At 61.7% G+C, this 24,441-nt stretch overlaps 4 protein-coding genes across 8 annotated transcripts in view; 1 reads left to right on the top strand and 3 right to left on the bottom strand.

The window, feature by feature from the left end:
- Positions 1 to 863: 863 nt before the first annotated feature.
- LOC142003930 (mothers against decapentaplegic homolog 6-like) lies at positions 864 to 6,593 on the bottom strand. Its single transcript, XM_074981310.1, has 4 exons — positions 6,379 to 6,593; positions 4,573 to 4,978; positions 4,166 to 4,285; positions 864 to 2,391 (listed from the first exon to the last, which is right to left on the bottom strand). Exons 2-4 carry the CDS (start codon positions 4,961 to 4,963, stop codon positions 1,859 to 1,861), a joined length of 1,044 nt encoding a protein of 347 aa, XP_074837411.1. The 5' UTR covers positions 4,964 to 4,978; positions 6,379 to 6,593; the 3' UTR covers positions 864 to 1,858.
- Positions 6,594 to 12,406: 5,813 nt separating this feature from the next.
- Positions 12,407 to 19,574, bottom strand: FLAD1 (flavin adenine dinucleotide synthetase 1). Of its 3 annotated transcripts, XM_074981306.1 has the most exons (8): positions 19,157 to 19,341; positions 18,842 to 19,052; positions 17,453 to 18,212; positions 16,238 to 16,385; positions 15,463 to 15,561; positions 13,853 to 14,042; positions 13,040 to 13,113; positions 12,407 to 12,760 (listed from the first exon to the last, which is right to left on the bottom strand). In XM_074981306.1, the coding sequence occupies exons 2-8, from the start codon at positions 18,998 to 19,000 to the stop codon at positions 12,625 to 12,627; spliced, it is 1,566 nt and encodes a 521-aa protein (XP_074837407.1). In that variant the 5' UTR covers positions 19,001 to 19,052; positions 19,157 to 19,341; the 3' UTR covers positions 12,407 to 12,624. The 3 variants fall into 3 exon arrangements, with proteins under 3 accessions (XP_074837407.1, XP_074837406.1, XP_074837408.1); XM_074981305.1 differs by having other exon boundaries at positions 18,842 to 19,341; XM_074981307.1 differs by lacking the exon at positions 13,853 to 14,042 and having other exon boundaries at positions 18,842 to 19,574.
- A 1,383-nt stretch (positions 19,575 to 20,957) lies between these two features.
- CKS1B (CDC28 protein kinase regulatory subunit 1B) lies at positions 20,958 to 23,688 on the bottom strand. Its single transcript, XM_074981043.1, has 3 exons — positions 23,547 to 23,688; positions 23,224 to 23,351; positions 20,958 to 21,557 (listed from the first exon to the last, which is right to left on the bottom strand). Exons 1-3 carry the CDS (start codon positions 23,603 to 23,605, stop codon positions 21,505 to 21,507), a joined length of 240 nt encoding a protein of 79 aa, XP_074837144.1. The 5' UTR covers positions 23,606 to 23,688; the 3' UTR covers positions 20,958 to 21,504.
- A 357-nt stretch (positions 23,689 to 24,045) lies between these two features.
- The window catches only part of SHC1 (SHC adaptor protein 1), a 33,078-nt gene continuing 32,682 nt past the window's right edge, over positions 24,046 to 24,441 (top strand). The window contains exon 1 of one of the 3 annotated variants that reach the window (XM_074981285.1): positions 24,046 to 24,143. The gene's annotated coding sequence lies outside the window, so the exon portion shown is untranslated. The remainder of the gene's footprint in view (positions 24,144 to 24,441) is intronic. The other 2 variants (XM_074981287.1, XM_074981284.1) reach the window with 2 other exon arrangements.

A 24,441-nucleotide genomic window follows, 5' to 3' on the forward strand; every position in this document is an offset into this window, starting at 1 on the left:
CGCTGCCCGCGTCTGGCCAGCAGAGGGCGCTGCCGGGCACCAAATGGGGAGCGCGCAAAGGCGAGCCGGCGTGTGTCGTGTGACGCCCCCGTGTGTGGCCAGGGGTGTGCAAGGGTGTGCGTGTGCTTCAGCACCTGCAGGTGTGTCTCAGGTGGCTGTGCGTGCACACAGGCATGCGTCAGTGATTGTGCAGGTGTCTGCGTGTGCACAGGTGTGTCGGTGAGTGTGCAGGTGGCTGTGCGTGAACACAGGTGTGCATCAGTGAGTGTGCAGGTGTCTGCGTGTGCACAGGTGTGTCGGTGAGTGTGCAGGTGGCTGTGCGTGAACACAGGTGTGCATCAGTGATTGTGCAGGTGTCTGCGTGTGCACAGGTGTCGGTGAGTGTGCAGGTGGCTGTGCGTGCACAGGCGTGCGACAGTGATTGTGCAGGTGTCTGTGTGTGCACAGGTGTGTCAGTGAGTGTGCAGGTGGCTGTGTGCACACATGCCAGCCTGTGAGGGGGGCCTGTACCCAAAGGGCACACCCTGCCTAAGCTGTGTAGTGCCCCACCCATGGGCCTGTGGTCTGTGAAGTGGGGTGCCTGGTGTTCAGGGCACTGCTCGTTGCAGCCCCGTCAGGAAGGCTCCCAGCTGCAATCCTAAGGGCAGCCAGGAACCCACTGTCTGGGTCTCCCCATGCCTGGACCCAGCCATGCTGCCCAGGGGGGAAGAGACCAGTCACAGCCAGCTCTAGGGGACTAAACCTCTTCCCGGCTGCCACCAGGTTTATCAACCTCCCCTGAATCCCCCCACCTCCCACAGCTTCCCCAGTCCCCAAGGCAGCACCACAAGGTGGGGCAGGCGCAGGGCAACGTGGGGCCAGCAGCAAGTTGGTAGCACTGTTTATTGGAGTTATAAATAACAGACAAGGACCACGAATGTCCCAGCAGAGTGGCTGTGGGTACCAGGACCTGGAGCTCCTCCACCAGCCCCACCGTTGGCCCAGCCAGGCTCCAGAGTGCTGGTGGGAGTCTGTGATGGCTGCGTATGCATCGTGGGGAAACCTGCCCTCTGCCCTGCTGGACCCACCCTGTGAGAATCTGCCCCGCCGCTCTCCAGATCCCCCATATCCAGGCGCTTTGGCTGATGCTGGCCACCCGGCTCCTTTGGCCAGAGCCAGACCATCTGCCTCTCCCTATGCACCCACCTTGGAGCCTGCAAAGCCCAACAGGCACGACTTCACCCTGTGCTCCTTCTGCTGCCCTCCCCAACTTCATCTCCTCCCACTCTGCCCCCAGCTCAGCGCTCTCCACCTCTCAGCGGGGAGGGGACCCCCGCAGGACTGTCACCAGGTCCCAGGCCAGGCTCGGGCAGGTCCGCTGTGCCTGCATGTGGTGAGTGGCGGGGCTGGCCACGGCCCATCTCATGGTTACCCACACAAACATAAGGGAATTGGTAATAAAGGTGATGTACAAAGTGCCGGAACCTCCCCGTTCCATGCCGCCACCTCCCTGCAGGCACTTGGGGGCCATGGGGCAGGGCTGGTGGGAGGGCTGAGGGAGGGGGTTGCCAGGCAGGGGAGGGGCTGGAGGGAAGTAAGGCAGCAGGAACGGAGCCAGCTGGGTCCTGGCACCCAAGCTGGAGAAGCCCCAAGCCTGGAGCTGCAGCCCGTGGTTGGGTCGGAGCAGACAGAGGCATGGCTGTGCATGGAGTCTCTGCACTGAGAGGCTGGAGGCTGCTGGGCCAGCGCGTGGCATGGCCAGCAGAGCCAAGCCTCAGTGTGGAGGGCCCCACGGCTGCTCCCCTCCAGCCCTGCGGCTGGCTGTGTGGCCTGGGCAGGGCCCATGAGTGGCTGTGGAGCAGCTGTACTGGGCAGAGCCTCAGAGAGGCATGAGCAGGATCTCCAGCCAACAGGGGCAGGCAGTGATGAAGGGGCGGGAGTAGCAGGGGCCCCAGCCCTTGGCGAAGCTGATGCGGATGCTGTTGGGGTCACAGGGCCCATCGCCTGGTCTCCGCCAGCCAGCCAGGCTGCCCGCCCGCTCGTAGTCAAACGCCAGCAGGGAGTAACCAGGCAGCACCTTGCGCACGGGCAGGCCGCGGACGCCGGGCAGCCCCAGCGTTGGGGAGCTGACAAAGATGGGGTGCTCGCTGCGGTTGTAGGCCCACACCCCTTCCCGCTCCCGGCTGAGCAGCAACCCGCGGCCGATCTTGCTCCGGGTCCGGCGCACAGCAGTGCTGCGCCTCTCAGCTGGCAGCTGGCCCAGGGAGAAGCCACTGCCCTGTGGCAGCTCACAGAAGATGTCAACGGAGGCTTCATGCACAGGATAGAGATGCCCTACCCGCGTCCGGTGCTCCCAGTAGGCCAGTTTGCACCAGCAGCTGTCCCTGGGCGCGTGCCGCACCAGGCCGGGCTCTGCACGAGTGAGAAGAGACCTTGAGCCACTCACAGAGCAGCCCCCGAGCTCCACCCAGGACCCTCCCTGTTCTGGCACGTGGCCCCGCTGGGGGGAGTGTGGGGGCCAGTTCTACCCTGTGTTCCCTGTAAGCTGAGCGCTTGGGCAGCCACCTAGGAGAGAGTCAAATGCTGCCCAGCTGATTGGCAAGGTGCCCCCAGCCATCCACAGTGAGCATCCTGTGTCTATTGGTGGTGCACATCCACATATGCATCAGTGCACATAATACAATTTATTCCACACGGGTGGACATTTCAGAGGGAACACTGAAAGGGATGTGCTGCTCAGCAATGAGCTGTACCTGCCTTTGGCGAGGGGCACAGAGATTAGTTATGCAGAGACTCCTTGGTGGGAGCTGAATTGCAGCTGCCTCTGCGGTGAGGCACAGGAGCTGGCTATGCAGGGACCCTTCACCAGGCGCTGAATTGCAGCTGGCTCTAGGGTGAGGCATGGGAGCTGGCTATGCAGGGCCCTCTCACACTAGCCACGATTGCACTGCCAGGCTCTTATACAGCCCCTAGAACCAGTTTAGCCGCGGCAGTGGAGGAGGTTCATGTGCCTTGTTCAAGCTGCAGGAGGCAGGGGGCAGGTTGGCCTGAATGCCCCAGAATGAAGTGCAGCCCAGGCATGAAGCTGCTGCCTGGCAGGTGGGGAAGGGGCCCTGGGCTCTGCAGGCACCAGTTTCAGTCCCCAGCTCTGCTGTGTGGGGCAGAGGAGCTGCCCTGCTCTGGGTCTCAGTATGGCCACTGGTGTCCTTGCCCTCCTCACACTGAGTGCTGGCTGCCTGCCCTACTGGGCCCCAATTGGACCAACATGTCCCCACTGCCCCAGCTCAGCCTGGTGTCGCAGAGCAGCCAGGCAGAGGGTCCCAGTGCAGAGTCAGCCACTGAATGGGGGACTGCAGGGGGTGCTGTGAGCCAGCACATAGGCCCAGCGTGGCCCCAGCCACCCTCCCTGGGGAGCACTCACCAGGCTGCAGCGAGCAAGGCTGTCACAAGGCCCTGAAGCCATGCAGGGAGTGTGGGCCCCAGGGAAGGAGCCGGTGGCCGGCAGCCAGGGTGGAGCAGAGCTCGTGCGTCAAGGCACATTGTGAGCGTCCTCGTGGGCAGCACTTCCTGCGGCGGGGCCAAAAATAACAGGCGCAGCCGGGCGGGGGGCCGGGAGGGAGCCAGCGCTCCCTGCAGACAGGAACCCCGGCCCTGGGGCTCGCTGTGTGTGTGTGTGTGTGTGTGTGTGTGTGTGTGTGTGTGTGTGTGTGTGTGTGTGTGTGTGTGTGTGTGTGTGTGTGTGTGTGTGTGTGTGTGTGTGTGTGTGTGTGTGTGTGTGTGTTGAACCGCCCCCCTTCCCCTGCAGCCCAGGAGGAACTGAGGTCAGAGCTGATCTGCGGGAGGGGCAGCTGGGCCGGAGTGGACCCTGCCGGCCCTTCGCCTCCTCCCACAGCTCTGCCCCCCTCAGACCCTGCTGGCGCCCAGCACCCAGGAATCCCAGCCGCCCCAGGCTCTAGATAGCTCCCCCCTCCAATCCAGACATGGTGCAGCTGGCTCCTAAGGGGGGAGGGGGCTTCTCCAGGGCTCCCCTACGGCCCTTCCTCCCCAACAGGTCCCCAAAGCCTCCCACAGGCAGGTCACAGCAGGGTCCCGGGCTGGGTGTGCTTTGTCTGTGGAGCCTCCGGCAGCTCCCTCCTCTGATGCCCCAGCCCCTGCCGGCAGCCCCAGAGCTCGCTGCCCACTGTACCTCGCCAGTTGCCGCGGGCGCTGCAGCCAGACTCCGGGGGGCTGGAATTGGGGGGCTCCGACACCTCCAACCAGGTGCAGCTGATGGGGGAGAGTTTGGAGTATGGGGGCGGTGGAGTCTCTGAAAGGAAACCAGAGGTGCAGACCCTGGTGAGCGACTGGCTTTGGGCCAGCTCCCTGCCCACCCCAACTCGGACCCAGCCCCACTTGAGCCCAGTGCAGCCCAGCCCCAGCCAGGGAGTTCTGGGCTTTGACAGACAGCAGAGGTGTCTGGGGACAGACAGCGACACAGTGGCATGTGGGCCGGCCCCTGTCCCATGCTGCCCCCGGCTCCCAGAAGTGCTGCTTGCCAGGGGGAGGTATCCTGTGGGTGGGCCCCCCTGCCCCCTCGCCCTCCACCCCACTCACCAGGCATGGCGAGCCGGCTGAGATGGTGGGGATTGCAGCAGAGCACGGCCCCCTCGCTCCAGCCCCCCCAGCCCTGGCAGCAGCTCAGGCGCTTGAGTTCGTGGGGGTGCCGGAGGTCAGGCCAGCGGAAGAGGCGGCAGAGCAGCACCTGGGGAGGCAGGGCCTGTTTGGTGCCACGCAGCTCTGCCCTGGACACCCACACGCAGCCCGACTGCCCGGCTCCGCGGCTCTCCACCGCCTGCACCAGCAGCTCCAGCTCCTCGTCCTTCAGCTTCCTGAAGAGGGCGTGGGCGGTGGGTTTGAGGGCGCCAGGCCCATCCTCAGGGCCGGGCGCTGCACAGCGATGTCTCCAGAGACGCCGCACCAGGCCAGCCCGCCGCGAGCGGAACATGAGGGCTGGGCCCACCTGTGGGAGAGAGGGGGTCACATACCACTCCAGAGCCCCCTGCCTCCCTGCCCAGCCACCCACTCACACCTGGGGTAAGCCGGTGACTGTGGCACCAGGCCCTGCCACTCTTGCCCCGGCTGTGCTGGGCTTTGCACTCAGGAGTAGCAGGGATCGGGCCCTGAGCCGAGCTGGACGCCAGGGTCCCCAGCAGGGCTGGATCTGCTCCATATTGCCTGGGACAACACCGGGAGGAGCGGGGAGCCGACTGGCCCCAGACCTGCCTCCTCTAAGCCAGGTGGGCTGGGGCTGGGGCTGTGTTGAGCCAGCCTCCAGCCGGCTGGTCTCGGGGGTGGGAAGCCAAACACCCAGGGCTTGCGGAGGAAAGCAGGGTCTGTGCTGGGAGATGGGTCACGGGGCAGCCTGTCCCCGCAGGGAGCACAGGGGCTGCATCTGCCTCCCCCACCACCAGCAGCCTCCATCTGCCCTCCTGCCCCCTTGAGCTTCCCTCTGCTGGCCTGGGAGATCTGGGAGTCTAACAGGGACTTAGTGGGGTGGAGAGGCCAGTGTGCCCCTGCAGACACCCACCCACCCTGCCCAGTTCAGCGCTCCAGCTCCCCGATCCAGAGCCAGGCCCCGGGCAGCCCCGTCTAGTGACGGCTCCCCCAGGGAGGGGCTAGTGTCCCTGGTGTGACAGCCAGCTCAGCCTCCAGCCGGGCAACTCCAGCGCCATCCGTCCCCCACCCACCAGCGCCACAGCCGTACGCGGGGCGCACTGGGGTCCTTGCTGAGTGTACTCAGGCCCTGCGAGTACCCTGGATGCGCCTGAGGCCTGGTGTCGCCTGTGTTGGCCCCCCAGGGAGCAGCGACAGCTCCCACAGCATATGCACCCTCCTCCTGGGCTGCCGGGAAGGGACATGGTCCCAGAGCTGCCCCCACCCACCCACCTCCTGACCTGCCCCCCTTCTCCACAGACCCCCCGCTCCTCTAGGGGACAGGCAGGGACAGACCTGCCGGACCTGCCTACCCAGCAATGCAGTTATGACCCCCCGGCCCGTGGGGCTGGGAGGGGGCGGAGGAGAAAGAGGGAGCTAGAGCAAGGGCCTGGCCTGTGCCGCCCCACACCGACACACAGACACCATCACCCACAGACCTGGCCCCAAGGAAACTGGCACCCCGACACACACACACACAGACTCACATGGCCTCCTGACACACACAGCGCCTGGCACACACACAAGCTGACACTAATGCCTGGCACGCACACACCTCCTGGCTCTCCCCGACACACGTGTACATGCAGTTGCACGCAGCAGATGCTCCAACACCTGTGCAAACCCTACGCCACACGCCTGGTCACGCCGGGACACACAGACTGACACGCACACGCTCGGCTCCCGCGCAGAGCGGGGCTCACTCACTGCCTCGCTGCGGCGCGGTCCCTGCGCTGGGGCTGGCCGAGCTGTGCCGGGCCGGGCCGGGATACTTGTGCCTGGAGCACGCAGCGCCCGGGGCTTTTCCTGCCGCAGCTCCCCGCCCCCTCCCTCCCCAAGCCGCCCAGACTCCTCGGCGGGGCCGAGCGCCTGGAAAACAATGCAGCGGGGGCGGAGCCGCAGGCGGGGGTGGGGGGACACTTGGGGGTCAGAGCCGCAGGCGGGGGTGGGGGGACCCTTGGGGGGCAGAGCTGCAGGCAGAGGGAGTGTGGGATGGGGGGACACTTGGGGGGGTCAGAGCCGCAGGCAGAGGGTGTGTGGGGTGGAGGGGACACTTGGGGGTCAGAGCCGCAGGCGGGGGTGGGGGGACCCTTGGGGGGCAGAGCTGCAGGCAGAGGTTGTGTGGGGTGGGGGGACACTTGGGGGGCAGAGCCACAGGCAGAGGGTGTGTCGGGTGGGGGGCACTTGGGGGGCAGAGCCACAGGCAGAGGGTGTGTCGGGTGGGGGGCACTTGGGAGGCAGAGCCACAGGCAGAGGGTGTGTGGGATTGGGGGACACTTGGGGGGCAGAGCTGCAGGCATAGGGAGTGTGGGGTGGGCGAACACTTGGGGGGCACTTGGGGGGCAGAGCTGCAGGCAGAGGTTGTGTGGGGTAGGGGAACACTTGGGGGGCAGAGCCACAGGCAGAGGTTGTGTGGGGTGGGGGGACACTTGGGGGGCAGAGCCACAGGCAGAGGGTGTGTCGGGTGGGGGGCACTTGGGAGGCAGAGCCACAGGCAGAGGGTGTGTGGGATTGGGGGACACTTGGGGGGCAGAGCTGCAGGCATAGGGAGTGTGGGGTGGGCGAACACTTGGGGGGCACTTGGGGGGCAGAGCTGCAGGCAGAGGTTGTGTGGGGTGGGGGGACACTTGGGGGGCAGAGCTGCAGGCAGAGGGAGTGTGGGGTAGGGGAACACTTGGGGGGCAGAGCCGCAGGCAGAGGTTGTGTGGGGTGGGGGGACACTTGGGGGGCAGAGCCACAGGCAGAGGGTGTGTCGGGTGGGGGGCACTTGGGAGGCAGAGCCACAGGCAGAGGGTGTGTGGGATTGGGGGACACTTGGGGGGCAGAGCTGCAGGCATAGGGAGTGTGGGGTGGGCGAACACTTGGGGGGCACTTGGGGGGCAGAGCCGCAGGCAGAGGTTGTGTGGGATTGGGGGACACTTGGGGGGCAGAGCCGCAGGCAGAGGGAGTGTGGGGTGGGGGTACTTGGGGGGCAGAGCCACAGGCAGAGGTTGTGTGGGATTGGGGGACACTTGGGGGGCAGAGCCGCAGGCAGAGGGTGTGTGGGGTGGGGGGACACTTGGGGGACAGAGCCGCAGGCAGAGGTTGTGTGGGGTGGGGGGACACTTGGGGGGCAGAGCCACAGGCAGAGGGTGTGTGGGATTGGGGGACACTTGGGGGGCAGAGCCGCAGGCAGAGGGTGTGTGGGGTGGGGGGACACTTGGGGGGCAGAGCCACAGGCAGAGGGTGTGTGGGGTGGGGGGACACTTGGGGGGCAGAGCCACAGGCAGAGGGTGTGTCGGGTGGGGAACACTTGGGGGGCAGAGCCGCAGGCAGAGGTTGTGTGGGGTGGGGGGACACTTGGGGGGCAGAGCCGCAGGCAGAGGTTGTGTGGGGTGGGGGAACACTTGGGGGGCAGAGCCGCAGGCAGAGGTTGTGTGGGGTGGGGGGACACTTGGGGGGCAGAGCCGCAGGCAGAGGGAGTGTGGGGTGGGGGGAGCCTGAGGGCAGAGGCCTGGCCGGGGGCAAGCCCTGAGGGGGTGGAAGGCCTGGAGCAGCCTCTGCCCACAACAGACGAGGGCTGGCTGGGGGCTCATGCCCTGATGGGGCCATACGATGTTTGGGGTAAGATCCAATTTCCCAAGCTGCAGTTTGCCAGCCCAGTCAAAGAGGCTGAGTGGAGGCACAGGCAGGAGGACTCTGAGTGCTGGGGACCCTGGGTGCTGGGGGCTCTGGGTGCTGGGGGGTTCTGTAGCCTGGGGCCATCTTGGTGCCTCCCCCATGCTGGTGGGTTTTGCCATCCTGCCCCTTCTGGTTCTCAAGCCCCCAGATTTGGGGGAGGTGGGGCCCTAGCTGGGGCGTGGGGCGGCTGCTCGGGTTCTGGTCTCAGTCCCACCAGCCCGGGCTCCCTGCGCAGCCCCAATGACACCCCGAGCGACAGGCCTGGTAAGCCAGCCCCCCCACCTGCTGCCCTCACGCCAACCTGTAACCCCAGCCCTCACCGCTACCCCACCAGCCCCACCGCCCTCATGCCAACCCATAGCCCCAGCCCTCACCACTGCCCTGCCATCCCCCCCAGCCCTCACGCCAACCCGTACCCCCAGCCCTCACCGCTACCCTGCCAGCCCCCCTGCCCTCATGCCAACCTGTACCCCCAGCCCTCACCGCTACCCTGCCAGCCCCCCTGCCCTCATGCCAACCTGTACCCCCAGCCCTCACTGCTACCCTGCCAGCCCCCCTGCCCTCATGCCAACCTGTACCCCCAGCCCTCACCGCTACCCTGCCAGCCCCCCTGGCCTCATGCTACCCTGCCAGCCCCCCTGCCCTCATGCCAACCTGTACCCCCAGCCCTCACCGCTACCCTGCCAGCCCCCCTGGCCTCATGCTACCCTGCCAGCCCCCCTGCCCTCATGCCAACCTGTACCCCCAGCCCTCACCGCTACCCTGCCAGCCCCCCTGCCCTCATGCCAACCTGTACCCCCAGCCCTCACTGCTACCCTGCCAGCCCCCCTGCCCTCATGCCAACCTGTACCCCCAGCCCTCACCGCTACCCTGCCAGCCCCCCTGCACTCATGCTACCCTGCCAGCCCCCCTGCACTCATGCCAACCTGTACCCCCAGCCCTCACCGCTACCCTGCCAGCCCTCCTGCCAACCCATACCCCCAGCCCTCTATCTGCCAGCCCCCTCTCTAGCTGCCCCCTCAGGCTGGCACCGTGCCCTGGCTGAGCAGGCCCTGGGCCATCCCTTCAGGCTGGGAAAGGGGCCCTTATCCCACTCTGCGCTGCACTTCCTGCTCCTGACTTCTCACCGAGATAAGGGCCTGCGCTGGCGCCAGCCACACGGAGCCGCCTGCAGCCAGTCCTGCTGGTGCCGGGACAGCACCATGGGCACCCTACTCCTGGGTAGAGGGGCATGGCACAGCCGGGGTGTCTGGGACACACCCCCCCAGCCTGAGAACCCTGGGCTCCCCGCTTCGCCTACCCTGCCACGGCCAGGCTGGCTGGGACGCGCTGCTGTCTGAGAGTCCTGCTGGCGCTCCAGGCAGTCTGGCCTGGTGGGGGCATTGCTGCCTCTGCAGCTTCCCTGGCTCCTGGCAGAGCTGTGGTCGGGATCGTTGGGGGGCAGGAGACGGGAACCTGTCTGGAGTGGAGACAGGCCCAGCACAGCTCTCTAAACAAGGAACTGAGTCACAGCCAGCTGAATGGACAGGGCAGGGCTGGCAGCAGGAGCGAGTGGTTAGAGGAGGCCTGGGAGCTGCACTGCAGGGTTCTCATCCTGGCTCTGGGAGGGCAGTGGGGGAAGCTGGGAGCCAGGACTCCTGGGTTCCATCCCCATGTATTGGAAGGACCTAGGGGCTAGCAGTTGAAGCCAGGACTTCTGAGCTCCTCAGCCAAAAGTGCTGCAGCACAGCAGAGCCAGGGCTGGTGTCTGTAAATGGAACTTGGTTCTGGGGGCAGTGCTGGACGTGTCATCGGGCTCTGCACACCAGAGAGCATTACACCAGAGCCGGACCCTTTGGCATTTCCTTGCCAAACCACAGGGCAGCACTGCCTTGGGCTCAGCCCAGGGCCCATCTCCTGCTCCCCGCTGGGGGTTGAGGCAGGTCTTGGCCTGGGGCATTTGGCCCTGCAGTGCCCTGCCCTTGTTCCTCACCCATAGCAGTCCTGACGCTGGCTCTAACCCAGTCCCAGTGTGCTGGGGAGGGACCCCTGCCCACCCAAGTGGGGGCTGGGCCAACTCCGACACTGTCCCAAGCACAGGAAGGAAAAGTTGGATAAACAGCAGGAGCAGAGCAGGAAGCTCAGCTCAGAGCCTTGCCAGGCCTTACCCCTCCCCAGCCCCCAGAGCTCACAGGCCAGGCCAGGGGAGCTGTTTGCAGGGCTCACTGGGCCTGCGCCCCTGTGGCAGGCGAATGGAGCCAGACAGGGCCCAGATCTGCCTGGTGAGAACAGCCCCAGACAGAGGCATCACAGCCCCCCATCCCCACACAGTCAGCACTCGGGGTGGTCACACATTGCCCAGGTTTATTGGGGAGCACAACAGGGGTGCCCTGTCGAGTCCCAGTCCCATCAGGGATGCCAAGCTGGGCTTCCAGCTAGAAAGAGAAAAACAAAGCCAGTCATTACAGCTGGGGTGCAGCCCAGAACCCCAGAGCTGGGTGCACGAGCCGTTTGCCCCACCCAGAGGGACTGCTCCTCCCCTGCCTGGGAGACCATGCTGAGCAGAGGGCACAGCTCACCCTGCAGCTGGGAGGCCAGGGGCACCCTCCCCCACCAGGACCCATAGCCCAGTGTCTGAGCCCAGCCCACTCTTCCTGGCAATGCCTGGGGCCCGTACAGTATGGGGGGGAAAAAGGTATTCAGGCCAGAATGGTGCCAGGTTGGGGCACAGTAGTATTGGGAAGGAAGTGAGCTCTTAGAATCACATGCTGATTGCTCTGCACTGTGTGCCCTGGTGAGGCTGTGCCAGGCCGAACCCTGCACCTGCTGGGCATCCTTAGGTGTAGATGGGGGCTGAGGGAGCTTCTTGTTGGCGTTTAGACGCCCCAGCCTGGCTGGGTCCCTGGGAAAGGGCTCGGCTCCTGCCTGCACTGTGAGTGGCACTGGGCTGGCTCAGCAAGCTAGGGGAAGGTTCGTACCCACCTCTTGCAGGCTCAGGGCATCCCAGCAGGTCTCTGTGGTGGGAGTGCTGTCTGCTCAGGGTGAGGGGAGCGCCAGATACAGGCAGCAGGAGCTGGGAGGCCAGGCACAGGGCAGCACAGCACACGGGGGCTAGTCCAGCAGCTCCTTGATGCACCAGCAGCACAGCAGGAGGTAGGCGCATTCCCGCAGGGTCTCCAGCAGCCAGTAGCTGAGATTCAGCCCCACAAGCCCCTTGGGGAGGGCCCCCGGCAGTGCCATGCCCCGAACGGTCCATCGCAGGGGGTAGCCGGCTAGGAACCGGGGCGGCCAGGCCAGGTGTCTGCCCAATACATGCATTGTGCAGGGATAAGCCGCCTCTGAGCCCTGCCACTGGCCAGAGGGCTCGTGACTCCGCCTGGCCTGTCGTGCAGCCGCTGGAAGCTACTGGATTCTTGGCTGCTGAAAGGGCTGCAGCAACACAGCCTAGGCTGGGCGGATGGGGGGAGGGGCCGCATAGCAGCTCTCTCCCCGGCCCGAGGCCTGGCCTCCAAATGGACGCAGCCAGCTAGGAGGAGGGAGCCCCCCTGGGGGAACCCCCTTGGACACAGCATGGGCGCCAGGGCCTCTAGAGGGAGCACCCCTGGTCAGAGGCAACCCTGAAAAGCAGGGGCAGAGTGGGGGGACCCAGGCTGAGTTTTTCCATCCGTGGGCAGAACGTATTTTGGGATGTGCAGCACCAATAGCAACAGGCTGCTGGCTGTGGGCGCTCTGCTAAGAGCTGGGCGGCGGCCCAGGCCCGCTGCACCCAGCTCCAGCAATTAAAATCTAGGGGGCAAGTGACCCACCCTGCCCTCCTCCTGCTGCACCACGGGCCCAGGACCTCCCAGGTGCTCACTCAGGAAGCGCAGGTGACATGGAGCCGGGGCTGGAGCGATCATGCAGCTCTGGAGAGGGCTGCGCTTCTGCCTGGCCTTGGCCAGGGCTGCACCCAGCACTCAGGGAGCCACAGAGCCCAGAGTGGGGCACACAGGGGGGCTCCAGCCTGCCTGCACTTCCCACATCACAGTGCTCTGCCCTCCTCAGGCAGGGCTGCCCCACGTTGCCCCTCAGTGCTGACGGGAAATGCAGGCAGAAGGCCGAGCTCAGCAGGTTTATTCACAGTGCCCTTGGCCCCCTCCCTCCGCCTGCCCATCAGCAGTGCCCCAGGGCGGCAGGCACGTGGCTAGCATGGGGTGCACCTGCACGCTGACAGGCGGCTGGGAGGGAGGCCCATGGCGCAGGTGGCAGCACAGGCGGGGGGACGCCGCTCCCAGCTGAGTGGGGCTCTCGTGGCTGGAGCCTGCCTGCAGGGCCTCACTGGCGTGAGCTGCGCTCCTCCTCCTCATTCTCCAGCAGGTAGGCCGGCCGGTAGCACTCGCGGCCCAGCGCATCGGTGTAGCGCAGCGCCGGGTTCTTCTCTGTGTTGCTCATGCTCCCTAGCGAGGTGTAGCTGCAAGGGGGGAGGGACTGTGAGCAGCGTGGGGCACAAGGGGTGCGCTGCCCAGCACCTCCTACTGGGCTGGGGAGGCCCTGCACAGACACAGCTGGGGCCAGTCTGGACAAGTAGTGGGCCCCATGCCCCGCCCTGCCTCCTCCCACACACGACCAGCGCTCAGTCTGCCCTCTCCAGATCCCCCCAGGCCCCAGCTAGCCACCCCCGGCCATGCAGCCCAGGCCAGCAGTGACGGGCTGGGGAGAGGGCCAAGCGCCCCTCAAGCTGGGCTCTTACCCCTTATCATACAGGATGCAGTAGGGGACGAAGAACATCCGCAGGAACTGCCAGATGTCCCGGTAGGTCCAGTCCTGGAGGCAGAATGGAGAAGGCGCTGCTGCCGTTGCAGTGCCCAGGCTGCCCCTCCCCTCCAGCGAGACCGGCCGGCGGGGCCCAACGGGGAAGGGGGAAGCTGGGTGACTCAGCCGGTCCCTGCCCCAAGCCACTGGCATCCCTGCTCCAAAGGCATCGGAACAGTGCCCATCCCCCAACGCCCTCCCGCCAGACACAGGACAACCCTGTCAGCAGGGCCAGCGGCCCAAAGGGGTGCAGGGCACTGCACCGGGGTGGTGGGGAGCAGTGGTGCTAGGAGCCCAGGAGCAAAGCACACAGGGGGATGGGGTGCCAGGGGGCAGAGCACACATAGGGTGGGGCCCCAGGGGCTTGGAGCAGGGCACACAACAACTTTAACTCCCAGCCCAAGTTCTGGGGGCTCGCCTGAAAGATCTGCCCAGAGACCTAGCCTGGGGACACGGCTTGGCAGAACTGAGACACTCCACAAGACTAGGGTCTGCCTGAGGAGCAGGGGTAGGGCTTCCCAGGGAAGGCTGGAGGGATGACAAGGGGACAGGAAAGGTAGAGAGAAGTGCCCTACAGGAGACTGGGGACTAAGGATCATTTCTTAGACCTGATTCCCAGTCCCCTGCTTTAACCACTACGACCCACTGCCCTCCCAGGGCCAGCACAGAACCCAGGAGTCCTGGCTCCCAGCACTGTGCGCCAACTGCATTTCTCTCCCTGCATAGCTGCAGCCTGGGCATCATGACGCACCAGCAGGGGATTCACCCGCATGTACTCGGGCCAGCCGGGGTCAGTTCTGCACATGGGTGTCAGAGTGCAGGAGTAGGGATCCGTTCTCCGTGTCCCCATCAGCACAGCCTGCAGCTGGGGATGCTGGACCTGCAGCTCCGTGAGTGCCTGCCGGAAGGGGCCCTGCACGGTGCAGAGGTGGAGGTCATACCTGGCATGCAGAAACAGCAGAGGAGTTGCCTGGGGCAAGGAGACCTGGGGTGGCAAAGACCCATGGGGCTGTCAGGGTCCCACTCCAATGAACCGGCGGGTTCGTAAGACCCTAGGAAGGGCACAAGTGCACGATCCATCCTATGGCCAGTCCCCGCTGCTGACATCCCGAAGGTTAGACCACTCACAGCACAGGCTGTGGCCCGCCCCATCCTAGCTAATAGCCATGGGCAGAGCCATCCGCCCGGAGCTCAGTGCAGTTTGGCCTGCACAACACCCTGGCAGCAAGTCCCACAGGCTGACTTGGGCTTTGGACCTATTGAAACCTGCGCCTGTGCGTGTCACTGGGGTCCTGGCTCTTGTGTTAGGCGAGTTAGACCTCCCTGCTCGCCTGCCAGTGATTTACAGAGCTCAGCCACAGCTGCACGCCAGCCGGCCCAGCCCCTGCAGCTCTTCTCCTTGGAGCCTCTCCCAGCTCCTCTGGGACTCTCCGGGCCATGGCGGGGGCACCATGGCTTTCTATAGTGACATCGTGATGTTTCCTTATTCCCTCTCCTTCCCAAGCGCTCACATGCTGCTCACTGGGAGCCCTGCTGCCCCCGACATGCCGATCCCAAGGGCAACAGCCAATTTAGAGTCCGGTATTTGGTATGGGTTGCTTGGCTCAGGTTTTCCCATGAGCATTACTCTGCACTTAGCACCATGGAATCGCATCTCCCCAGCGTCAAGATCCCTTTGTAAGCGCTTTGACTTGACTCTGTCCAGGAGCTTGGTATCATCTACAGACGCGGCCACCCATGTGTGGCATAAATTTTGTTATGTGCCCCAAGGCCTGCATGACTGCACCAGCAGGAGAAACACAAGCCTACCTGTGGGCGCTCTGCTACTCAGTTGGGTGGCAAGGGAATCTCTTCAGCATGGATGCACAAAGCGCAGCTGACAGGGAACACCGTGGGCCACCTGTGTTCACCCCCTTTTCCAGACCATTTACACACACGCTGCCCAGCACAGGTCCCAGCACAGGCCCTTGGAGGGCCCTGCTATTTTCCTCTGTCCATGTACAAACTGCCCATGCGTTCCCACCTGTTGTCTCCTGTCGTTTACCCCCTTACAGACCAGACCTTTCCTTTAGCCCAAGCGCCTGCATTGTTTCAGAGCCGGGGGTGACCTTTACAAAGCCTGTCTAACCATCTGAGTACGCTGACTCGGCCCCCTTGGCTACGGTTGCTGACTCCGCCCCAAGGATCTGAGGCAACTCCCCTTCCCAAAAGCCGTGTGGACACCCACCAGGCTCAAGGTCAGAGTGGTCTGACCACACTGCTCTCAGCCTGGGAGTGCCAGAACTGCCTCTGGTGCCTCTCCACTTGGGCTGTCCCACTGCAGGGAAGTGGGGGACCACCCAGAAATACAGTTCCCCTTACCTCTGGCTGGTGGCCTGAATGAACTGCTCCATCTCAGGGAAGGGGGACCCAATGCGAATATAGAGCACCTGCAGCTTTTCCTTTCGCTCTGGGAATCGCCTGGAGAGAGACGCACCAGCCACTAAGCTCAGCTGCCCTGCCCCCCTGCTTACAAGGGAGTGGGATGTGACCTGTGCAGCAGAGGCCAAAGCTGGGGGGATCAGGTTTACTCCCACCCAGAGCTGGTCACCCTGGGGCACAGATTCTTGGGCAAGACAGACATGAGCTGTGGGAGATGAAGCACAGGGCAGGGCTGGGACCAAAAACCAGGAGTCAGTGGAACACTACACCTGTCGGACCAGCCTCGATCCCCGGACAGACCCTGGAACATGTTATTAAACCACCTGGGGGGTGAGCGCTGGAGCAGACCAGGGCGATAAGGAACAGAACCCGGGGCTTTGTTCGAACAAACCAGCCCAACTCCCCTCTCTCTCGGGGGCAGGAGAAGCAGAGCTGTGGCAGGGCAGTGACCAGGGAAATCTGCAGCTGGCAGATGAGTCACACTCAGGAGCAGGTGGCTGGCAACTCTCCGCTCCTGCAGACTGCCCAGAAAGTTGGACCAACCCCCAGGGACAGTCTAGGCTGACTTGGTTTGGCCCCGCCATTGGGGCTGGACTTGCAACATTTCCCTGGTCCTACCCAAGCTGAGACTAGAGCCCAGGAGTCCTGGGTCCCACCCCACACCCTCGCCTCCATTTCCTCCTTCCAAGCCATGCCCAGGCTGGCCCGCGAGTACCTCTGTATGGCAGCATGGGAAAGGTGCAGCAGGGCCGTACAGTCCTTGCCCCCATTGAAACCCACGCAGACCTGGGCCAGGCTGAACCCGTCCAAGGCTTCTTCGATGGTCCGGAGCGCTGCTGCCACCTTCTGGCCCAAGGCAGAACCTGCCACAGAGGAGAGGAGTTGGGGAGGGCTGGGAGCAATTCCTGAGCTGCTGTGGGGGCTCTGATCACATGCCTGCTCCCTGACTCCACCTGCTTCAGGGAGCCTTGCTCTGGGACCAGGCAGGCTCTGCTGGCACCCGCCTTTCCAAGCCACGTGGGCAGTTGCTCGTTTCATTTGTGGCTGGGCAGCTGCATCCCCTGCTCCCCATCCCATTTGATACCCACTGCCTGTCCCCCATTGCCCCTTCTTTCCCCAGGGCTCCTGGAAGCCTGGCTTGGGAGGGGATCCAAATCAGTTTAGGCATGAGAGGCCAGGCCTGTGCAGCCCAGCTGAACTGGATGTTGCTCAGCTCTCTCTCTGCATGGGAAACATTTCAGCAGCATAGCCCTGGTGGCACAGGGCCTCACAGAGCATTTATTGTGGCAGAACGGTGCCAGTGATGTCACTGCACAGCTGCTCTGGTGAACCTGCCAACCTGGCACATTGGCAAGGCTGGCCTGATGCCCAAGCACACAAAGGCTCCAGAGCCTTTCCACCCTCGTTAGCAGTGCATTGCTCCACACCCTTTCATGGCACGTGCTGCATGGACGCAGACCCAGTGGAAAAGCTCAGAGACCAAACAGAGAGGTTGCTTTTACCAGCAGGGCTCAGGGAATGGAGAGCAGCCCCTGGCCCAAGTCACTCTGACCATCAACAGAGCTAGGATTTGAACCCAGATCCCAAGCCAATGCTGTGACTACATGGTTAGGCAGCATCTTCTCCAGGCCAGGCCTGGCCAGGCCAGCTCAGCCACGACCACCAGTGACTCCTTGGCAAGGCCTGGCAAACGTAGCTTGGACCAGCCTGGAGCCAGACAGGTGTTCACATCAGAACCCGCCAGGGTGGCAGCCTCTGGAGAGGCCCAGGTCTGACTGAGCACAGGCACAGCCTCCCCACTCCCTCGTGAAGCTGTTCTCTGCAGGTCTGGCACTGGCAGGTGGGTGGGAAGCACCATGGAGCAACCTGGTACCTCAGCTGCCTGAGTTACACACACAGGGACCAAGCCCCAGCTCCAGACAGGCCGTACCAGACTCAGCTAGGGCATACACGTCTGTGGCCGCCCGCGCCACAGGGTCTGTCACATAGGGCACAACCACCTCCGGGGGCAGGCTCTGCAGCAGGAAGCTGTAGGCTTCCTCCAGGTGCTGCTCAGACTCCGAGTCCAGGGTCAGCTTGACGCGATAGTAATTGTTGACCCAGTCAGGGTAGGACCCCAGCTGTGTGTGGCTCCCGAAGCAGGCATTGGCCTGGTTGAGCACAGGAGCCAGGAGCGTCTCGTCAGCGCTGACATAGATCTCCCGGGAATGGAAGTGGGTCTGCTGGTTATGGAAGAGGTGACCAAGGCCCTCCAGTGCCCGCTCCATCAGCTCTGGGATGCCTGGGAAAATGTAGACGTTATGCACACTGACAAGCGGGTATTTCAAGGCTTCACCGGTCCTCTTGTCCATGCCATAGTTGAGCAGTGAGGACTCAGGGACGTACGCCAGCTTCATCTCAGGGCAATGTACATCTGTCTTGCCAAAGAACCTGTGCACCAGGGTGACCAGCTCTGGGTGGGGGCAAACCTGCTCCCCAAAGGCTTTGGCCACTGCCTCAAAGGTCACGTCGTCATGCGTGGGGCCGATGCCCCCTGATGTCAGCACGTAGGTGAACTTGGCTGCGAAGGAGGAGATCTCCGCAGCAATGGTATTGATATCATCAGGGACCACAGAGATCCTGGCGACCTTCACCCCCAGCGACCGCAGCTTCCGGCACATGAAGAAGGAGTTTGTGTCCTGGGTGAGTCCCTGGAGGCAAAAATTGTGTGAGATTTCCCTGGCCAGCTAAGGAGCGTTGCATCACAACAGCCCACATGCCGCAAAACTAGGAGATGCCTCCAGTGGGGGCTAGTGGTTAAAGCAACAAGCTGGGAGCCAGGACTCCTGGAGTCGGGCCTAGTGATTAGAGTAGGGGGGATGGGAGCCAGGACTGATGCACTCTGTCCCTGAGCCTCGGAGGGAGGGAACTAGTAGTTAAAGGCTGGGACTTTTCAGACCGCCAGGTGAAGGGGCTGCCCACAGCAATTTCTCATGAGGGAACATTCATCGAGAAAGATGATATTCCTGCCAGGCTGTGCACTTCAACCTCCCCGCAGGGGAGTGACTCAGCTGCGTCCCAGCATCACACCAGGCTGAGACATCAGGGTGAGTTGCAGCAGCTGAGGGCCAAATGGGGCCCCTGTATCCTGCCGAGGAGTCCCAGGTGAGCCCGAGGCGTACGGAGCTACCGAGAGGAGCAGGGGTGATGCAATCTGGCCCCGTGCAGAAGTCAAAGCCCACAGCAGCCTGGGAAAGCCTTGTCCCTGTCTCTGCCCGCTCGGACCCTGGCCCCACACAAGCCCGCAGGGCCTGTGGCAGAGGGCGGCGCAGCCAGCGACCTTCAGGATCTCGTCTCCGATGATGATGACGCCGGCTGTCACGGCGCCCCGGCCGTCGCTCGCCGTGAGCGCGCCGCTCCGCACAGCCATGGCTCGCACAGGCCTGCTCGTCCCTGGCACCCGCAGAAGGCCCCTGCAGATCCTGAGGGCCCAGCGCATGGACGCCAGCGGCCAGGTCCCCAGCTCTAGGGTATCTCCATGGCAACGGCACCTGCAACCAGACATCAGAGCTCACAGCGGGCCGGAGGGAGCGCAAAGGTGAACGCTCCCGAGGAGAGACGAGCAAGGGCGAGACACGGGGGCGGAGCCGCGAACCGAGGGTCAGACAAGGGGGCGGCACAGCTGTAAAAGGTGCCAGGAGTCCGGGCCGTCCGGCCCCTCCCCAGGTGGAGAACCCAGGAGTCCGGGTTCCTCCCGCCCCCGCCCCGAGCCAGGAGAGAACCCCGCAGTCCGCGGCTCCCGAACCCGGCCCCGCCGCTCACGCGACTGACTCCCCTCCTCTGCCCGCTCTCTTTTCATTGGCTAGCCTGGATGCCAGTCACCAGGCATGACGACTATGCATGTGATGATTGGCCACTCTTGACCCTTGACCGAGTGACGTATCGCTCAGGAGCGAGACTTTGGGCAGGGGCTGAACCATTGCTGCCGACGGAGGGGTTCCCAGCGGCAATGGAACGTCCCAGCAGGAGGAAGTCAAGTTCCTCCGGCAGGAGGCGCTGTCGCGCAGGGCGGGGTACTAGCCAGGCCTCGGGCGCCCCCCACGGGTTTGGGTCGCTGCTGCCCACGAGGTCCCACGGCGGCACCGTTCCCTTGGAGCTGGGTCGCAGCCCACTGCACAGCTGGTGCTGGCTGTCTGCTCCAAGCCGGAGCTACCCATGCCTCCTTCCCTGGGGCTGAGAGCCTGCCACCCTGCCCTCCCTGCACCAGGGGGCCCTACTGCCAGCCTGGAGTGGGACAGAAGGCTAGGGCAGACTGGTTCCTGGACTAGCCCCTTGCTTCACTGGCTCAGTCATAACCCTACCAGCAAGGGAGCTGACCAAAATCCAGAACCTCTCTATGAGCGAAGCAGGGGAGCTGTGCATGAATAGCTTCTCTAGCCTTCATAGGTAGGTTTCCCTAAAGGGGAGGCTACCTACAGTCAAAAGCCTTCAGGGATAGCTGACCACATTTAAGCTCTCACCTTGATAATTTTTTCTGATTTGTCCACCTTACTGCTTTTGGTTCTCTGGGCCTTAAATATTGAGTCTGTTCTGGTAGGGCTATGGTCTGAAGAAGTGGGTCTGTCCCCTGAAAGCTCATCACCTAATAAATTGTTGTTAGTCTTGAAAGTGCTATCTGATTTTTTTTCCCTTCCCAAAAATAAGTGCAGGGTCCAGCTAATTTTGGAGCGACAGGCTATATCTACACTGACACAACTTCAAAATGGCCATCTCACAGAGTGCCAATGAGGTACTAAAATGCACATTCAGTGCCTCATTAGCATGTAGGCAGCTGCAGCTCTTCAAAATTGCTGTTTCACTGCCATGCAGCTACTACAGACAGGTCCTTTTCGAAAGGATCCGCGTGAACTTCAAAGTCCTCTTATTCCTATCTGCTGGTAGGAAGAAGGGGATTTTGAAATTGGTGGGGTCCTTTCAAAAAAGACTTGTTTGGGTGAGCCACACAGCAATTTTAAAAAGCGGCAGCCAGCAGCATGCTAATTAGGTGCTGAATATGCATTTAAATGCCTCATTGGTAATCTTCTAAATGGCCATTTGCATGGCTATTTTGAAGTTTTGTTTCACTGTAGACACAGCCAGGGTGGAGAAACACCGGGTACTTAGTAGTGAGGTAAGAAGCCTTTGAAAGTTAAGTAGTCTCATCTTTTTTAGGACAGATTGAGAGCAACTGGGATTAAGGTACATTACCAGAATCCTACAAAGTTATTTTGCTTTACACACCTGTGGAGGATTAACACTTCAAACTAATTAAGCAAAACAGAAACAAAGGCATAGGTCAGCTGCACCCACCTATTGGAGTGTGTGGGTGAAACCCAGAGTTTAGAGACAAAACACACACAGCAGAAAGGCTTGTTTCAGAAGAATGAGAGGAAACTGACGTATTTAAAAAACTTCCTCTTTATTGAAGGAATTCAACCACCATTTTGGAAGAGATTTTTCAGAACTTTAAAAAAATTCTAAAATACATATTCAAAAAAGTACATAACAGTGAAAGCAAATGCCAAACAAGCAGGTACAGCATCCACCTGGAATGAAGTCCAACATATCTCCTGGAACAAAGGGTACAAGCAGCAACTTTCTCATGTGCCGAACAACAGTAAAATATTCTTGCTTCAACTGTTTAAAGTCTAATTTTGCTGTTTAAAAAAAAAATCTCAGCTCAAGTAGAACTCGGGACACAATGACACACTTGGTAGGTAAAAATCACTAGTACATTTCTTATGCAAAGGCCCAACTCTAGTCCTGAGTCAAGCCATTTTCTACCTGCTGCTATTGTCACAATGATTGGATTTTCTTGAAGTTGATCTCCAGGAGTTCTAATATATATTAATGTATTGAAAAATGTGTAATTTTAGAACAGGAGACAAGACCCCCAAAAGGTGCATGTATCTAAGAGAAGACAAAAAGGTGAGAGTTCTATACAGAGGGTCTGATGTAACAGGTTCATTTTTCTGGCTTCTTTGGCAGCGGCCTTCGGAACAGCAGTATGTGAGGCTCTGAGAAGAGATGGGGAACACAACATTAGGACGGATTAAAATACACAGCCAGTCTGCTCACATTTCCTGATCTGTGATGTTTGGGCTAGAGAATACTATATTTGCAAAATCCACAGGTACAAAGCCCCATAAATCAATACCGACCATCTGATCTGAAAGGGGCAGCTAGCAAACTAGATGTATCACTATCAAAACAAAAAGTAGTCAAGTAGCAGTTTAAAGACTAGCAAAATGGTTTATTAGGTGAGCTTTTGTGGGACAGACCCACTTCTTCAGACCATATCCAGACCAGAACAGACTCAATATTTAAGACACAGAGAACCACAAACAGTAAGCAAGGAGGACAAATCAGAAAAAGATAATCAAGGTGAGCAAATCACAGAGTGGAGGGGTGGGGGGGAAGATCAAGAATTAGATTGAGTTAGGTATGCAGACGAGCCCCTATAGTGACTCAGAAAGTTCCCATCACGATTTAAACCATGTGTTAATGTGCCGAATTTGAATACAAATGTCAGTTCGTCCATTTCTCTTTCTAAAACATTTTAATGGAATGGGGCATTCTGTCAATGACCTCAAGGTATGTGTGTTACTGAAGAGACATTATCGCTCCGTTTTAGAAAGAGAAGTGGAGGAACTGACATTTATATTCAAATTCGGAACATTAACACATGGTTTAAATCGTGATGGGAACTTTCTGAGTCACTATAGGGGCTCGTCTGCATACTTGACTCAATCTAATTCTTGATCTTCTCCCCCACCCCCACTCTCTGATTTGCTCACCTTGATTATCTTTTTCTGATTTGTCCTCCTTGCTTACTGTTTTTGGTTCTCTGTGTCTTAAATATTGAGTCTGTTCTGGTCTGGATATGGTCTGAAGAAGTGGGTCTGTCCCACAAAAGCTCACCTAATAAACCATTTTGCTAGTCTTTAAACTGCTACTTGACTGCTTTTTGTTTTGATAGTGTATAGACTAGCACGGCTTCCTCTCTGTTACTATTCTAGCTGTATCACTGTATAAATTATGTCTCCCTCATGAGTCAAGCAACATCCCAAGAGCCTAAAATCACAGATTTAAGGCAGATGAGGAATTTCAGTTGGTTGAGGACAATTAGTTCTCCCTCCAGCAGAATGCTGCTATAAAGATCACTTCTAAAAAATTGCTCACTCAGCTTCAGTTCATTCCCTATAGCAGCTCTACTGTAAACAGCATGCAGCAGTGTTTATGTCCAATCCAAGGAACACAGGGATTCTCCCAGGAAGGAGCTAGAAGAGCACAAGCCTTCTTTGTAATGGTAGAAGACTCAGGTGCGGTTGACTTCACATTGCAGGAAATTGGGATGTTCCTGTGTTGAGTCAGTAAGTCAGCTGGGAGCCAAATTCCACTCTGCTTACTTACACTGAACTCCCACTGAAGTCACTGTGATTGCACAAGTCAACACAGCATAAAACCTGCCCCATATCCAGTAGCTAATGGGATTTTAGTTTCCAGCTGTCACCAAGTGTGCAAAAACTCAGCAATCCTGGCATCGAAGTTCCAGTGGTTTGAGCATCGGCCTTGTAAACCCAGGGCTGAGGAGCTCTCCTAGGCTGAGGAGATTTATTAATCGCTTTCCCGGACCAGTGAATTAGCCCAAGGGCCTAGCGACCCACCTCAAGGCCAACTCACCCGGCTCGTGGATCATATAGTGGACCCAGCCCTGGCTTTGCTGGACTCCCAGGTTCCTCCACTCCGACTCGGACATGAGGTGCGTTTTAGGGACCAGCTTGGCGATGTCCTTCGGCAACATCACGTGCCTGCCGGCAGACGAGCGGAACAGCACTTACCGATGCCGTTCGCCGCGGGGCCCGGGCCCGCGCCGAGCCCCGGCCGATGAACAGCGGGCAGCGACGGAGACCCCGCCGGGCAGCAGCCCCACGGGCGGGAGGGGAGGGGAGGGGACGGGGGCCCCCGCGCGCCCAGCGGCCCCCCGCGGCCCCGCCCCCTCTCACCGGTACTCGAACTCCTCGTCGTCGTACTTGTCCGAGTAGTAGATCTGCTTGTGCGCCATGCTCCCGCGCTCCGCCCCCTTCCCGGCAGCCCCTGCGCGCTCCCGGGCCGCGGCCGCGGCAGTGGCGCTCGCGCTGCCCTCCACCAGCCAACCAGCGCGCTCCCCTCGCGGCCCCTCAACCGCCGCTTTCAAACGCCGCCGCCCCGCGAGCCCATTGGCCCAGCCGAAGGGGGCGGGGAGAGCGCCACGGACGTGGTCTCTCGGGAAGCGATTGGCGAAATCCCATGGGGGCGAGCCCTCCCCCGCGCTCCTAGCACTCTCATTGGCCAGTCTAGGAGAGGTGTGGCTCTGCACTCAGACCAGGCGCTCATTGGTCATGGGGGGCGGGGTGTGTGTTCCCATTGGTTTGTCTCTGGCGGCCCGCCTTTGTGTGGACGGCGCCTCTCCCCTGTCACGTGATGGGGGCTCTCTGAGGCCGAACTCGGGCGAAAGGACCGGAAGTGAGTGGCTGAGGGGCGGGGGCGGATTGGGGCAGAAGTTTGTGCTGGAGCCGTGGCCGCCCGCAGCAGAGCGACTCCGGCGGATCCATGGTGCCCCGGTGAGAGCCGCTCGCGGTCCCCGCCTCCCCGTCCGAGTGCCCCCCCCCGGGGCCTGTCCCCGCCCCCCAGTCCGAGTGCCCCCCCTCCGGGGCCTGTCCCCGCCCCCCAGTCCGAGTGCCCCCCCCTGGGGCCTGTCCCCGCCCCCCAGTCCGAGTGCCCCCCCCCCCCCCGGGGCCTGTCCCCGCCTCCCCGTCCGAGTGCCCCCCCCCCCCGGGGCCTGTCCCCGCCCCCCAGTCCGAGTGCCCCCCCCCCCCCCGGGGCCTGTCCCCGCCTCCCCGTCCGAGTGCCCCCCCCCCG

This window comes from Carettochelys insculpta, chromosome 30 (assembly GCF_033958435.1).
Source record: "Carettochelys insculpta isolate YL-2023 chromosome 30, ASM3395843v1, whole genome shotgun sequence".
Lineage (NCBI taxonomy): Eukaryota > Metazoa > Chordata > Testudines > Carettochelyidae > Carettochelys > Carettochelys insculpta.

What these genes read in the sequence shown, in the direction of transcription:
- LOC142003930 (XM_074981310.1), bottom strand. Translation starts at nt 4,963, where the DNA reads ATGTTCCGCTCGCGGCGGGCTGGCCTGGTGCGGCGTCTCTGGAGACAT. An exon ending in CAGCCGGCTCGCCATGCCTG is followed by an intron (nt 4,286 to 4,572) that starts GTGAGTGGGGTG and finishes GTTTCCTTTCAG; the next exon opens with AGACTCCACCGCCCCCATAC. An exon ending in CGCCCGCGGCAACTGGCGAG is followed by an intron (nt 2,392 to 4,165) that starts GTACAGTGGGCA and finishes TCACTCGTGCAG; the next exon opens with AGCCCGGCCTGGTGCGGCAC.
- FLAD1 (XM_074981305.1), bottom strand. Translation starts at nt 19,066, where the DNA reads ATGTCTGGTTGCAGGTGCCGTTGCCATGGAGATACCCTAGAGCTGGGG. An exon ending in ATTCAGGCCACCAGCCAGAG is followed by an intron (nt 14,043 to 15,462) that starts GTAAGGGGAACT and finishes TCTGCATGCCAG; the next exon opens with GTATGACCTCCACCTCTGCA. An exon ending in TGCGGGTGAATCCCCTGCTG is followed by an intron (nt 13,114 to 13,852) that starts GTGCGTCATGAT and finishes TTCTGCCTCCAG; the next exon opens with GACTGGACCTACCGGGACAT.
- CKS1B (XM_074981043.1), bottom strand. Translation starts at nt 23,605, where the DNA reads ATGGCGCACAAGCAGATCTACTACTCGGACAAGTACGACGACGAGGAG. An exon ending in GACGAGGAGTTCGAGTACCG is followed by an intron (nt 23,352 to 23,546) that starts GTGAGAGGGGGC and finishes GTCTGCCGGCAG; the next exon opens with GCACGTGATGTTGCCGAAGG. An exon ending in CTATATGATCCACGAGCCGG is followed by an intron (nt 21,558 to 23,223) that starts GTGAGTTGGCCT and finishes ATCTCTTCTCAG; the next exon opens with AGCCTCACATACTGCTGTTC.